Raw genomic sequence first — 15,291 nt, forward strand, 5'->3', positions numbered from 1 at the left:
GGCCTGTTCTCGGGAGGGGGGGGGAAGGAGGGGCACCTATGCGCCAGGCAGCAGCGTGCTGAGGGCTGCAGGGCCGGGGTCAGGCCAGATGGGCCGGGGAGCAGCTCAGGCTGAACGGTGGGCTGGGCAACAGGCTGGGGCGGCACCCAGCTTGTCATCAGCCGAGGGGCCCCTCCTGTCAGGGAGAGCAGCCGGGAACCAGTGAAAACGCCCACGAGCCCCGGCTGGTGTGGCTCAGTGGGCTGAGCACCATCTTGAGAACCGAAAGGAGCCAATACGGTTAATCAGGGCGCAAGCCTGGGCTGGGGGCCAGGTCCCCTGCAGGGGGCGTCAGGGGCAGCCAATCTACGTACCTCACGCCCTCCCTGCCCTCCCCACTGTAAAAGGAAGGAAACGAAACCTTAAAAAAATACCTGAACCCCCCAAGTAAGGTCCACGTGGATTAAAGACCTGAGTATACAAGCAAACTGTTAAAAACACCTCGAGACGTTCTGAAACACGAGCTTTGACACACGTCTCACCTACGTGGGCAGTGGGGGGCCTTCCCACGCCGGAGAGCAGATGAGTTTGTGGGGCAGACTCGCACTTTTAACTAAACCCAGACAAGGACAGACAAATACCAGACAAAGAGAAACTGCTGTCCAAGTGCACTAGTGTATGGAACACGCAACGTAAAAATCCAACACACACAGAAGCCCAGTGCGCAGAGAGCACAGGCCGCACCCAGAAGAGAGGTGCACGGAGCCCAGGCTGCAAGGCTCCTCCCACCCCTGTGCCTGGCGCCAGGAGGGCGGCTCAGGCCGGCCCCTCGAACCCAGAGCCGCCCACGGAGGTGTGCCGGGGACAGACGCCGCGTGTTCAAGCCCTTGCAGAGCCGGGACTCGGGGGCCGGGCGGGGGCTACGCGGACCCGCGGCGCTGGCCCCGGGCAGGTGCGGGCGGTGGGAGTCCAAGCCTGTGCTCCAGGCGGACGGGGAGCGCGAAGCTGGACACAGACGTGAGGCCTCGGGGACACAGGCCACTGCAGGTCTGGTGAGCGGGCACGCACCGCGCTCCAAGGCCCCCCGAGGCCAGGCCCCCGAGACTCCCAGGTCCACGCCCCTTCAACGAGGAGGTGGCAGAGAAGACGGCCCAGTGGCCCAGAGGGTCTCCGTCAGCAGTGACGGGAGCCATGCCCCCAAAGCCTGAGCTGGGTCCAGGTCCTTCTGTGGCTCAGTGCCCGGTGGCCAGAGGCCCCTGCTCAGCACCTGGGACAGCACCTGGAGGGTCCGTCGGTCAGTGGGGAGGTGGCCCTGCCTCTCACTCCACAGCTGCCGGGCACACGCGATCCGGCACGTGAAGGCCCAGCTGCGGCTCACACCGGGCCCCGCAGGAAGGAGGACTGGCACCGACGGCTTTGCGTCCTCCCTCGACGCTCTGCGTTTGTCCACGCGTTTGGAAAACAAAGCGCCAGCGTTGGTTTGGGGCCATTTCACAGCAAACGCCTGCGCCCACCACCCTCCCGCCCTCGACGGTGTATCCAGGCGCTGAGCCTGGGGCTGGGAACGAGGTCAGGCTGCTGCCCTCCCTCCGGCGCCGGCCCCACACTCCGTGCAGGCTCACCGTGGTACCACGCGTTCGCCCCCGGCCCTCCGGTCACCGTCCCAAAGCTGGCAGCTAAGGCCCAGGGCGCGGCGTTGTGGCCGAAAGCCGCGAGGCGCTGGCCCACAGGGAAAGGTGCCTCAACCTCGCCTTTCCCGCGTTTCCCTTTACGAGTGAGGTGCAGTCACTCGCTCCGCGTCCAGGAAAAGCCTGTTCCAGGGGGCGGCAGGGCACAGGCCTCCGGGGCCCACGCCCCACTCTGGACAGGTGAGCGCCCGGCAGTGCTCCTCACCCGGAACCTGTGCCTCCCCCCGACCCCTCCGGTCTGCACGGCCAGGACTCCAAAGGGCCCGCACTGGGAGCAGCCGACCCTCCCGGTCAAGGTGCGGCCTGGGGCCCGACGGGGGGCCTCGGTGCGAGCGGCTGCCAGCGCGGCAGGGCCTGCGCCTCGGGGGGCTGCCTCTCTGCCCACCACACAAGGTCGTCAGAGACCAAGGGCAGGGTGAGCGAGCCCCTGGACAGCACGATACACGTGCACACAAGTGCTCACACACACGCAGCCCCACACGTGTGCGCGCACACCCATCCACACGTGCACGTCCACACAAGCACAGAACTGTATATATGCACGAACAAACGCACACCTGCTCCCACACAGGGCGCACCTGCATGCAAAGCCCGCACCAGCTCACATGTGAACACACATGTGCCTGCTCGTGTGGGAGCATCCACGTGCCACATGAACACATGCCTGGCCATGCAAGCACACCTGTGCATACCCACAAGCCTACATGCAAACATGCTTGTACACACCTGCTCACACGCATGCCCACGTACCACACATAAAAATACCCAATCATGCACACACGTGTTCACACGTGCACACCCACTCACACCCACAACATACAAGCACACCCATGTGTATCACCCCCCCGTGCACACCAGCACACAACACACGTGCTCACATACATGAGCACGAGTGCCTCCATCTATGTTGCCCACATAGTTCCGGACCAAAATTACACTCGAACGGCTACACAGAAGAGGAGACGGGGCCAGGCCTGCGCCCCGGCCAGCAGAGCTGCTGGTCGCAGTCGGAGGAACAAGTGTGTGTCCCGGCCGGGGCTCCCGGCCCCTCAGGCCATTGCGGCTCTGCTCCTGGAGCCGACGCAACACAGAGCCCCCTGGTGAGGCTGCTGCCCCCGTGCCAGCCACACGGGGGGCCTGGGCGGGTCGCAGGGCACACAGCCCAGCCAGGGGGCCGTCCGCTGGTGCCCAGAGCCGATGGGCTGCGCCTTGCGGACAGGTGCTCCCCAAACAAGCCTCCCGCAGGTGGCGCCCCTTTTGCCTATGGGCCCTGGACCCCCGGCCTGAGCCCGAGTTCTCGTGCAACGTTAAACGAGGGGCCAGAAAGGAAGCGGCCTGCGCACCATCGCGGCGGGAGAGGCGCCGTCCCTGCGCGGTCGGCGCAGCGGAGCCGACGCTCGGCTTCCTGCCAAGCCCCTCACGGCGCAGGCGGGAGAGGGGCCGCGGGGTCACCCCACCCTGCGGGGCAGAGCCCGCCCCGGGGCCGCATGCCTCACGGCCGTGAGTGCAACTCTGCCGGGGCTGGAGGCAGGCGGCTCCCAGAGGGTGGGGACCCTCTGGGCCACGGAGCAGCCGTGTGCTGCCGCCCGGGGCCTGCCCCCCCCCACCCTCAACTCACCTGGCGACGGACTGGATGACCTTGGAGGAGGTGTCCTTGATGTTGGTGAGCAGACGCCCGGTGCCCCCCCGCAGGATGTCCAGGAGGCCGCCGTAGGGCTGGTCGTACTCGGCGAGGGCCAGACCTGCGAGGAGAGACAAGTCTAGGCCATGGCTGGGCTGGGGCCCAGTCCCAGAGATGGGGTGTCCAGAGCCCCCGGGGCCTGAGTGGAGCCGCACTTCCTGTCCCCACCAGCCGTCCGCGCACGCGCACGGGCAGAGAAAGCAAACCAGGGGCCTGCGCCTCAGCCCTGCCTGGCGCCTGCCTGGCTGCTCTCACAGGGCCGGGCCGGGCCCTGTCCGCACGGGCCAAGCCTTCAGGTGCCCACGGGCCTCCAGCGCCGTCTCTGGGGTATCCGGCTGCTTCTGTTCCAGCCTCCCGGACACCGGGGACGCCGCTGCTGCGCACAGGCCGACCGAGGGCCCGGCAAGGGCAGGAGCCTCCCTCCCGGCGGTGAGAGATCAGGCGCACGCGGAGAAGGCAAGAGTGGGGTCACACCGGTGGCCGCGACCGTACAGAAAGGCCACGTGGCTGGACGGCAGGCGCACTTCTGTTTGTCCGCAGGTGGGGGAGCCCCCCTCCAGCGGCCGACTCGCCGTTCCCGTCACGACCGCATCTCTCCGACGCGCCCCTTCTTGCGCCAGCCGTCAAGGTCACAGTCTGTGGCCCGCGGCCCTGAGAGACGTGCCGCGTGCGTGGCCCCCCATCGGCACCCCCGCGGGCCCCCCGGAGCCTGGGGGCTGAGCCCAGGCGGCCCCCTCGACAGCCCACCAGGCGCCGCAGAGCCCTGCGCCATCCCGGCGGCACTCACACTGTCCTCGCCCTGCCCCGAGGGGGCGCCGCGCTCTGGGAGCGCGAGCCCACCACGGTCCGTCTCGAGGACGGCCCTGGGGACCGGGGACCAGCAGCCTCTCCTGCTGCCGGGCCACACGCCCCGGGGGGGGCCTGGGGGGTGGCAGGCAGGGGCGGCAGAGGGTGGCTCCGGGATGGAGGGGGCTGCAGGGCAGGGGCACTCACCTCCGCCGTGGCCGCTGTTCGCGGGGCCCCCGGGCGGGGGCGGCCCCCGGGGCGGGGCGGCGTGCCCATAGCCTCCGTTCTGCTCCAGGAGCTGTGGGGTTCAAAGGCAGGGACTCACCCGCGGAGGTCAGCGCTCGCACAGCACCGTTCCGCCCGCCCTCGGGGGCAGCCCCGGCCCCTGTCCCCGCCCGACTTAGCGTCCTGCCCCTCCCACCACAGTGGGTCGCGCGGGCCCGCCGCCCGCGGTCGCACAGCCTCTGCCTGCGAAGGGCCGGCCCCGTGTGCCGCCGCCGAGGCGCCCGGGGGCCCCGGCCGACGGCAGGGCACAGGCCCCGTCCCCGCGCTGTGCGGCCGCCGCCCTCTCACAGGCTGTGCTTCAGCGCGGGGCGGGGGGGCCCCCGGAAAGGCCCTCATCCCGAGCAGAAGTTCCACTGCACTGCGCTCGGGACGCAAGACGACAGGAGGCTGCGTCTCCGTGACCTGGCGGGTGGCCAAGGCCCCCAGGCCCACACTGTCACCGGGGGCAGCCTGTGGCCGTCCCACGGACGGGGTCCCCTCCTCACATGCCCCCCACGTCTCATCCGCCAGGTACTGGCGGGAACGAGACGCCTCCGCCGTGACCAGCCCCCGCGGCGTCGCCTGTCTCCGGGGCCAGGCCGCCACAGCCGCGCAGAAGGCCTGGTTCTTGCCACCCTCAACAGCACGGCCCTGGTCGCCCCGGCTCTGTCCTGGGCTGCAGGTAGGACCCGTGGCCCTGTCAGCGCCCCACGGGGACAGCTGCCTCACTGCCTGGGGCAGAAGAGCCCTAGGTGGGGGCTGGCTGCCTGCGCCACGGCCCCGGAGCCCGGGAACACTGAGACCAGGAGGTGCGCGGGCCCTGCTAACCCGGGCTGGTGCCCGCCCATCGGTGCCGCCGGCGCCCCCCGGGGACCCCAGGCAGCGCACGCGCGCGCGGCCTCCCGGAGCAGACGCCTCCCCGCGCCCCCCTCGGGTCGGCCCGCCCCACGCCCGCCCCCACCCCGCTCCCAGCACCGGCTGCCAGTGGGCACATCAGGCCTTTCCTTCTGCCTCCCGCCCCCGAGCCCAGAGCCCTGGGCGTGAGGAGGCCCTGGCTGTGCTGATGACCTCCTGGTAGGAGACCGGCCCTGGGTCACTGGGATGTGGGGGCGCCGCCCCGCAAAGGGGGCCCCTCTTCACAGCAGCCTAGGCCTCCTAGGACCCCGCCCCTACAAGCAGTGCCAGGAAGGCCCCACCTCTGTGATGGGCGACTTGGGGTTCACGTCCCTGGCAGCTGCGATCTCCTGCAGCTGGTTCACCAGCTCGGTGATGGACAGCCGCTCCTCGGGGTTTACCTTCAGCGTGGCGCCTGTGGGGGGCAGTGTGTGCTCAGGGGCCCCGCGTCCCCCCCACCGCAGTGCGGCCCCTCCTCCCACTGACATCAGACTTCCCCAGCGAGCGAGCAAAGCCCGCCCCTCGAGCACCGCGAGTCACAGAGGCTGACGGACAGGCGCTCCGTGGAAAAGCCCACACCAGGGAGGCTGCCCGCAGCCACGGGGGACGTGGCCGGGGGCATTTCCCATGGTCCCCACGGTCCCCACGCCAGGACTTACGGATGAGGCCATGGAACACGGAGTAGCGGGTGTCGTCTGCAGGGATGGAGTACTTCCCGTTCACTATGCGAAGCTTGGCTCCGTCCTCGAAGGGGTGCTGCCCGAAGCACAGCAGGTACAAGATGCAGCCCAGAGCCTGCCGGGTGGGCAGGGCGCGGTGAGGGGCGGGGCAGAGGGCAGGGACAGCCCGGTCAGGCCCGGCAACCCAAGGGGGGGGGCAGTCTGGCCCCGCCCGGCGTGACGCGCATGCGCAGAGCGGGGCAGCGCCTCCCGCGCAGCCAGCCAGCCCCGTGTCCCCGCTCGGGGACAGAGAACCTTCGGGGCAGGGCAGCGGCCCAGCTCCAGCCCTCTCACTTCCGGCAAGGACTCTTCCACCCAACAGCCCCGACGTGCGAGCCTTGGCCCTGCCGGTCGGGAGAGCGGGGTGGCCGGCTGGGGAGGGAGGCGCTTGGGCCCCTGGCACACGCAGGCGCACACGCCCTGAGGCGGAGCGGGCAGGGCCGCAGAGCCAGCCGGGCCCCCGCCGGCCTCCCTGCCCCGGGCCGACGGCGCCCACGGGGGTCGCGGCAGGACACGGGGCACACAGACACCGGACCCTCCGGCGTGCGGTCCCACGCCCGCCCTTCCGGCTCCGCACGTGCACGCGCGTCCTCGGGCGCGCGTGGCCGGGGTGGCCGCCTGGGGTCCCCCGCAGCCCAGGAGGGGAAGACGCAGCGTGGGTGCAGCGGCAGCGCACCGCCTGCCCCGAGAACAGCTCCAGCCGGCTGGCCCCGCGGTCACGCCTCCCAACCGCCCCTGCCTCCACCGACGCCGCGCGCCGCCCGTCCACAGCTTGCCTGCCCAGGCCCAGGCCCGACAGGCCCGGACCGAGCGCCTCGAGGCACAAGGGCCCCGGGGAGGCCAGGACAGTGCAGGACGCCCGCCCCCACGGAACGGCGACCTCACAGGTGGGGCGGTGCGTGTGCCCAGACCCTGCCGGAGCCGTGCTGGGCGGGAGGCCCTGGCTGAGCCTGCAGACAGCAGACCGCTGACCCCACCCACGCCGACCCCAACTTCTCCTCAGTCTGTCTCCTCGAACAGCAGTGGAAGGAAAAGGAAAGGATAAAGAAGAAACAGGGGAGGCCCAAGGCAGGAGCACGGCCCCCGGAGCCCCACACAGGCCGGGGCCCACGCCCCAGACACGCGTGGCGGCCTCACCCAGATGTCCTGCTTCTCGCCGATCGGGAAGTTCGAGTACAGGTCCACGATTTCCGGTGTCCTGTACATGGGCGTCGTGTTCCTGGTGACCTGAAGGGAAGGCAGGCCTGTCCAAGGGAAGTGGGCGCAAGCGGCAGCGACCTCCCGTCAGTGCCCCAGGGCCCTCCCGTGGGCGGTGCGCCCCGCGGCGCCTCTCTGCGGAGCGGCCACAGTGCCTGCCGAAGCGCACGCCGGGGATGGCAGCGCGTGCCCTGGAGACAGACGGCCCAGCCGATGGGCGACCTCGCCCGGGGGCAGCCCGGAGCCGGCGCTGCCGGGCGGGCCGCCTGCGTGCGGGAAAGGAAGGGCTGTTCGCAAAGCAGCTTCCTGATGTGTTCTTGGGGACAAAGGACCGTCCTGAGCGGAGCAAACTGAACCCAACGTACAGGTGAATCAGGTTTTCATGTGAAAGACCTCAGACCCCGGCCTACAGGGCGGGCTCTGTGACGGGGGGCGGGGGGCACAGCCTGAGGGGCAGCACGGCCCCCCATGGCAAACACACGCGCCCACCGGGGGCCAGAGGCGCCGCACAGGCTCGGCGCGGTGGCCTCGGCAGCACACGCGCAGGCGCCCCGTGGCTCCCCACAGCGAGATGCGCCTCAGGGAGAGGCCGGGCCAGGCGAGTGGACAGGGGACAACGCAGGGCCACATCCAGACACAAAAGTGACGCCCGGCACCTTGCCCAGGCCCCTCGCAGGACCGCCCTCGGAGCCGCACTTGGGTGACTGGACCAGGCGTGGGGGGGGGCGGGCGGGCGGGGCCGCTGCACGGATCCAGCCGCGGGCTCGCGCCCCCGAGTGTGCCCACGGGGGGCGGACTCGCTGCGCTGAACCGGCGCCAACCCTCGGCCCGGCGCAGAGCCCCCCGGAACCGCCCCGGGGCCCGCGCCGGCCGCCCCGCGCCTCACCTCCTCCTCCACCAGGGCCCGCCGCTGGGCGCTCCAGCTGTAGTCGGGCACGTGCGAGACGGTCGTGGCACTGCCGAAGTCACACAGCTTGATGGTCCCCTGGTTGCTCAGCAACAAGTTTTCAACCTGAAAAATTCCAGGAGACGGTCCTCATGAGCCTGGGGTGTGCACAGCCAGCTGGCCCCGAGGAAAACGCAGCACCTTAGCTTCCCTCTGATCCAAGTCCGTAGGTGTGCCTTTACGGACGGGTCATCGGAAAAGTTAAAGTCGACCGTACATCGAAGGTAACTGCAATTAATAACATCAGACGCACCACGAAAGCCTCTAAAACAGCCAGGAGACGAGCAAAGTTAACACACCGTTAAAAAGTCCTCAAACACATCAAGAAGCTGAGAAGAAATCCAGCCAGGAAACCGTCCAGCAAGATGAACCTTTAAAATCCAACATACAGTGGACGCAGGTTCCTAACAGTGAAGGCGCAAACCTACCCCAGGGACGCGAGGCCGCTGTCCAGGGCCGGGCCAGCCCTGGGTGTGTCCGCGAGGCCCACAGCAACTGCAGGACGGCCGCACAGAGACAGAGCCGCCAGGGCCGTGCGGTCACGGGGGACACGAGCCTGCGGTGGCTCCGCCGGGCGAGGGGCACCGGCCCCACGGGGAGGGGGCGGCAGCCCTGCCAACCGTGCGCTCGGGCGGCGGCTCGCGCCATGGGGCCCGGCAACGCCCGCTGCAGGAAACACCCTGGCCAGGCCCAGCCGCCCCCCTGGGGCTTCTGCGACGAGGCAGAAATGGCAGCTCGACGGAAACACGGGCAGCACTGCCACGGCGCCCCCCAAAGAGGACGCCCAAACGCCAGCGACCACAGCCAGCCTCACTCACAGAAGAAAGACGCCGCTGAAACCACAGGCCGCCGCCAACGCCAAGGCCGCAGGACACGGCACAGGGACTCCGCGCTGCTGGCGGGAACGTCCACGCACAGACGCAGGCGGCCTCCAACCCCCTAGGGACGTGGACGTCCGGAGCTCAGGGAGCGCCGGCCACCACTGGCACGGGCGGCAGGGACCCCATGGCACCCCCTCTGCTAACTGGGCACATGAGACGGACAGACCCTGAAACCACAGCGCTGAGCAAGAAGCCGACAGGAAGGACGCGGCCCAGAGCGCCGGGCAGCAGACAGGAGCCCCGCGTGCAGCCCCGGGGAAAGCCGTGGGGGCGCCGGCGCACACGGGGCTCCGAGAAGGCGAGGGGCCCGCAGACGCGGACGCTCTGACCGCGCTGTCCCCGTTCTTCCCTGCCCTGGCTGGCGGGCGCATCCAGACAGCAGGAAAGGCCCCCAGACAGTTCTGCGCTGCCCTGGCGACCTCCTGACGCCAGGGCTCGGCCACATGCTGCCCGCCAACCTGTCCCCTGACACCGGCCTCTCGGGCTCAGGGACAAAGAGGCCAGGCCAAGGCCTCTTGGGACCTGAAGGCAGACCAAGGCCCACAAACCGGGTGTCCATGCCGACCCCCAGCCAGCGCCCACGGGGAGGGCCCCCCGCTCCGCCCCGACCTGAGGAAAGCTGGGTAGCTGACCAGAGGCAGGACGTGAGGCGGTGCTGACACAGCGACTTCCAACTTTTCCATCTCACGGCCTGTAAACTGACTACTAAAATCCTGCAGCGCAGCAGAGAGAAACTGGAACGGTTTTGAGTCACTCCCACCGGACAGCTGCCGTTGCGCTCTCGTCTGGCGCGCTGAGGGGACAGAGGTCAGCGCCCCCGGCCGGGCGGCTGGGGGCCGTGCGCTCCCCAAACGCCGGCGGCAGGCCGGGCGGGAACCACAGGCCGGAGGGGCGCCCGGGGTGCGAGTCCCGCTGGGGCAGCGACGCTGCTCCCCGACGTCCGCCCAGCGGCTCGGGTACGGCGTCTGGGAACCGGGCGGCCCGACACCTGGGGTCCGCCTTAAAACCCTTCCGCAAAAACCACCTGCAGCCGCTGGCACGGGGGCCCCTGGCGCCGCGACGTGACCAGAGCCGGCACCTGAGCCTCGTGGGGGCCGGGCTACTCCCACAGGCGTGGGCCTTCCAAAGGCACAAGAGGAGGAATAAAAACCAGGCCACGAGGCAGGGGAAGGTACTGCAGCACCTGTAACTCCAAAACGCTACAGTAAGGACACATAAGGAGCTCCAGTTAACCAAAAACAATACAACAGACCAAAACCAGGAAAAACAGCAGGAAACAAAACATTAATTGGAAATGATGCTAACGACTACACAGAGCAAAAAATACTTAACTCCACTGACAACCAGAAAAAGCGAAACCACTGTGTGCAGGAGGCCACTCCCCTGCTGTCCTCCAGGCCAGGAAAACGGGGACAGCGGCTTCACGCAGACGCCCCGTGGGCGGGGGGCGCGGGGCCCGCAGCCCAGCCCAGCACCCGCACCCACGCGTGGTGCCGCCACCGCCAGGGCAGGAGGGCGGGAGGGCGGGTGCCGGGGGAAGGGCCGGCCCGGGGCAGCCCCGGCGCAGGCTGCGCTGGGCCCTGAGGAGGGTGCACCCCCGGCAGGACAGGCGCTGTGCCCCAGGACTGGGGGAGAAGAGGGGGCCAGGCCCCACACCTGCCGGTGAGACGCTCGGGGAGCCTGGAGGAAGCCCCAGGCCCAGCCGCAGGGGAACCCTGGGCGTGAGGGTCCCCGTGTGCGTCCGTAAAGTCGGATGACAGGCAGGGAGGGCTGTCCTGCTGCTTCAGAGGAGAAGCTTCCGGAAAACCCACGGGCCGCTAAGACGCCCCCACACAGGTCTGGGAGGCTTCTCGGCGGAGCCTGACTGGCGGGAGCCGTAGTGTCCTAACTAGCGGGCGGGGCGTGCAGGGCACCTTGAGGTCCCTGTGGATGATGGGCGGCTTCTGCCGGTGCATGTGCTGCACGGCTCTGCACGTCTGGTAGAAGATCTTCAGGACGGCGTCGCAAGACAGGGGCCCTCGGGCCTCGCTTTTCTTCAGAAACTCCACCAGCTGCCCTGGAAGAGACGGGGGTTCTTGTCACCACACGCCTCCCGTGCTGACCTGCCCGCAGGCCGGGGGGCCGCCGCAGCCCTGTCCGGGGGCCTGTTGGGAGCGGCCGCCGCAGCCAGGGCGCGGGCCACACAGACCCCGCACCAGGGGAGCCGGCGCAGACGCGCCGACTTCTCAACCGCCTCCCGCGACAGGCGTGCTCCGCTTCCTTGGTGACAACGCCATCTTCCCGTCGGCGTGGTACCACGGTGAACGCTCTCCCCACCCGGAGTGCGGCTGCCTCACACGCCCGTGCTCACTCCTTCTTCCGCCCGTCGCTGCCGCTGCGGGGCAGGTGCAGGATGGGCCGACTCCGCCCCCAGCCTTTGCCCCCCAAGGCTCTGCAGGGGCGCGGGCCTCCCCTCTCCCGCCAGTGCCCAGGGAGCCTTTCCCCCAAGAACACGCCCGCACACTGAGGGGGCCGCACGCCTCGCTCCTTCCCAGGAGAGGCCGCCGGGGCGGCCCCGCGGAACGTTACCTTTGCAGAGCTCCGTGAGCAGCAGGAACTCGGCCTGCCCCGTGTCCGACTCCTCTTTTCCTATCGATGCCGCGGAGCAGAACTGGACAATATTGGGGTGGCCAGAGAGTTTTTTCTGCAGGTGTCTTGTTAAAGGAGAATACGTATAAGCCTGCACACTTAAAAACAAATATATAGCGGGGGGGGGGGGCGACAAAAGTAGGTTTGCACCCAACAGGGCTCATCTTTGTGTTATTTAGTTGTGTTATTTTCCATATGAACAACTGCAAACCTATTTTTGCCCCGCCCCTGTACACAGGACATTTAGACCCTAAAGTCACAGCGGTGAATGAAACGACCTTAGGATCTCCGTGCGGCAGAGAAGGACAGGGGCGAGAGGAGGCGGGGATGTGGGGGACGGAGAGCGAAATCTGGGGGGGCCGCCACCGCACGGGCCACACGCCTGGCCCAGGCCAGGCAGGGCAGCGGCAGCGGGCACAAGGCTGCGAGCCGGGAAGGCGTCCACCTGAACCTCTGTGGGGCAAGAGCCCGCGGCTCCATGGCCAGCAGGCTCGCTGTGGGCAGAGCTTAGCGAAAGGAAAGAGAGCAGGTTCTGGCCGCAAAAGGCAAGACCCCGCCCCAGCGGCAGCCCCGGCGGGGTGGGGAGCAGGCAAGGAGGGCCCACCGTCCCGTCCTGCCCGAGGCCACGGCCCAGGTGGCACCCCGGGGCTGCCTGCCCGGACACGGAGTCCTCTGGGCAGGACCGCACCTCCGCTCCCAGGACCCGGAGCCCCCTGGTACTGCCCTGGGAGTGTGGACAGGGGGCACCCCTCCCCGAGAGGCCGTCGACAGGCAGGTCCAGGAGGAAGGCAGGCCCCGGCTCATCAGGAGGCACGTGGCAGGGCAGCGGCAAAAGGATACCATGAAGCACACCTCCTGGATGATGGCCCTGCTCCTGTCCTCCTCGCTGGACAGCAGCCTCTGCGGGGGAAGCGCGCAGACAGGGTTAGCGCGGGCAGCCCCCAGTCAGCGCCCGGCAGGACCATCGGGGCTCTTAACCCCGACCTAGGTGCGAACTGACGGAGGTCAACGACCCCCGAAAATGGTCCTCTGCCTTCCCAGGGCTCCAGAACTACTACACCTTGGAGCCTGTCCGTCAAACAGGCGGGAGTAAACTAAGGCAACGCGAGGAAAGAAGACGCTGCAGAGACAAGGGTCCTCCCCTGGCCCAGGGTGCAAGCAGGCCCCGGCCGCACGCCCAGAACGGCCGCTCCCTTCTGCGGCCTGCGCTGGGCGCCCGCGCCTCCTGACAGGACCAGGCGGCCTGCCCTCGACCCTGTGCACACACAGCCGCTCGGTGGCTGTGACGCGCCTGCTTGCTGGGGCCTCCCCGCGGACCCCCGGCACCGCAGGGCACGCTCACCGCCCCCGGCCCCGGGGCTGGAAACTGGCCAAGGCCGCGAAGGCCCGAGGGCTCCGGGCCCTCAGAGGGACCAGGCGAAGACGAAACAAGAGGGAAAACTCCCTCAAAACACTGTCGCTTTGAGATTTCCTTTAAAATAAACGAAAACCCACACACAATGGGCCGTCCTCTCTCACCTTCAGTGCATACTCTCTGCCACTTCCCAGATCTTGAGCTTCATACACAAATGCAAACCCTCCTGAAAATGAGAAAAATTAGCATATCAGTGCAGTGCTGTGATCTTCCTGAACAGTAACGTGTCTTTACTAAGTAAAACACACACTGGACTCGTGGATGGCAATTTGTTTTCTGCAGAAACAATAGCTCCAATTCGAGTAACACTGTTGTTTCTTTTTTTCTTTTTTAAAAAAATTATCCAGCTACACAGGCAGAAAGGAAGTAAACACAGGAACAGAGATCAATGAGGGGAAAATGGAGAGAATCAACCAAGCCAGAGGCAGGTCTCTGAAAACAAATGAACTCAATTAACTCCACCAGCCAATGCAAGCGAGCGCTGGGGAGAGGCCGCCAGGGCTGACGGCCGCACCCACAGCTGCACGGGGGCCGGAGAGAGAAAGGCGCCGCAAGGCGGGCACTGCACTGCACACAGACCGAAGAACCCTAAACGAACCCCTAGTTCTCAGGGAACTAACACGGCAGCGCACCGAACCCAACGACATCTGAGAAATGACGAGCCCTGGCTCGGGCGGCTCTGTGGGTTGGACACCGGCCCGCAAACGAGGGTCGCTGGTTCGATTCCCTGTCAGGGCACCTGCCGGGGTTGCGGGCCAGGTCCCCAGCAGGGGGCGCGCGAGAGGCAGCTGCTCGATGTTTCTCCCGCACGTCGATGCTCCTCTCTCTCCCGCCCCCCTTTCTCCCTCATTTCCGCCTCTCTAAAAATAAAATCTAAAAAAAAATCCACCACCACAGATACAATGCAAACAGAGCAGGGGAAGGGGGTCGTCTCGACACAGAGAAAGCATCCGTTCACATGCAAAACCCAGTCATGGTTCTTCAGAACAGAGCAACAGAACTCAGACAACCGGGAACCAAAGGCAGCATCTTCAACCTGAGAGCCAGGAACTGCTGAGCACCATTGGCCAACGCGGGACCGTCTCCCTAAGGGCGAGTCCGGGGCCTGCTCTCAGCGCCACGGCGGGGCCGGAGGCCAGGAGGCAGGAGCCACGGCGGCGTGCGCCTGCGGACTCCACCAGAAACGCTGGGACCTCGGGGTGAGCTGGCTGACGGAGGCACAAGGCGCTCACCCTGTGGCGGGGCCCCCCCACGGCCACGGCCACGCCGACGCCACCCTCCTCAGATGCAGCAGCCACCCCGTCCAGGGTCTCTCTACCCCCCGAGACCCGAACGGTGGCACCCACACTGGGGTGCAGCCTGACTCCCGCCGGCCCCCAGTGTCTCGGGCTCCGCTCTGCAGCCCGCTGGGGGCCCGCACGGACTCACCACGCCCCCGGTTTTGTTCCCTCGTCCCGACACGTCTGACGCCTGCCACTGTGTCCCACTCCTGTGGAAGCCGGTGCCCCGCTGCCCACACTGGCCTGGGAGCTCGGCAAGGCAGACCTTCTCTGCTCCCTTGGGGGGACGGGGCCTGGATCTCTGCGGCTTTTCTTACAACTGCACGCAAGCCTACAACTACCTCAAAATTAAAAAATGGAAACAAAACCAGCAACACTCCCACCTAAGACACCTCAGAGAGCGACGGGCTGGCACTGCTAAGTCTCCGCCGTGTGTGGCTGCCTGGCACACGTCCCCTGGAACCAGGCACAGCGTGGCGCCTCCGCGGCTGCCCGGGCCGTGCCCATGCTCCCTCCCCACCTCGCATGCGTGAGGGCGACACGAAAGGGGGCCTGCGTTCAGTAGGAGGAAACGCCACGGCTCCTGTCAGTAAGAAATGGAAACAAGAGCTGGACATTTCACACACAGGAAACATACATCAACCCCCTCCACAGAGTCTCATCAGGGAAGTGCAAATCCAACCACAAGCGGACACCACTGCACACCCACAAGCACAGTAACACAGCAACAACAGCTGGTGACGTGTGTGGGGAACGGAAGGGGAAGCGGGAACCGTGCTGGTGGGACAGGAGCTCGGCAGGCGCAGTGCAAGGGCCTGGCTGCTCCACGTGCAGAGACCCCCGGCCAGCAACCCCGCTCCGGGGTATTCTCTCAAAACGCGTGTGCAGAAGTGCTGTTAGCAGCTTCACTCAGAGCAGGTGACGGCCCCGTGGG

At 67.6% G+C, this 15,291-nt stretch overlaps 1 protein-coding gene across 1 annotated transcript in view; it reads right to left on the bottom strand.

Moving 5' to 3' along the window:
* GAK (cyclin G associated kinase) overlaps nucleotides 1-15,291 on the bottom strand; it is a 37,375-nt gene that overhangs the window by 19,751 nt on the left and 2,333 nt on the right. Inside the window, exons 2-11 of the mRNA XM_054581838.1 lie at nucleotides 13,182-13,243; nucleotides 12,504-12,563; nucleotides 11,604-11,718; nucleotides 10,949-11,091; nucleotides 8,095-8,220; nucleotides 7,149-7,238; nucleotides 5,952-6,087; nucleotides 5,595-5,707; nucleotides 4,342-4,432; nucleotides 3,286-3,409 (exon numbers count right to left, since the gene is read on the bottom strand). Of these exons, the coding sequence (XP_054437813.1) occupies nucleotides 3,286-3,409; nucleotides 4,342-4,432; nucleotides 5,595-5,707; nucleotides 5,952-6,087; nucleotides 7,149-7,238; nucleotides 8,095-8,220; nucleotides 10,949-11,091; nucleotides 11,604-11,718; nucleotides 12,504-12,563; nucleotides 13,182-13,243 (1,060 nt within the window). The remainder of the gene's footprint in view (nucleotides 1-3,285; nucleotides 3,410-4,341; nucleotides 4,433-5,594; nucleotides 5,708-5,951; nucleotides 6,088-7,148; nucleotides 7,239-8,094; nucleotides 8,221-10,948; nucleotides 11,092-11,603; nucleotides 11,719-12,503; nucleotides 12,564-13,181; nucleotides 13,244-15,291) is intronic.

This window comes from Pteronotus mesoamericanus, unplaced genomic scaffold (assembly GCF_021234165.1).
Source record: "Pteronotus mesoamericanus isolate MK-2021 breed Mesoamerican mustached bat unplaced genomic scaffold, CSHL_Meso_final contig_68, whole genome shotgun sequence".
Classification (NCBI taxonomy): Eukaryota; Metazoa; Chordata; class Mammalia; order Chiroptera; family Mormoopidae; genus Pteronotus; species Pteronotus mesoamericanus.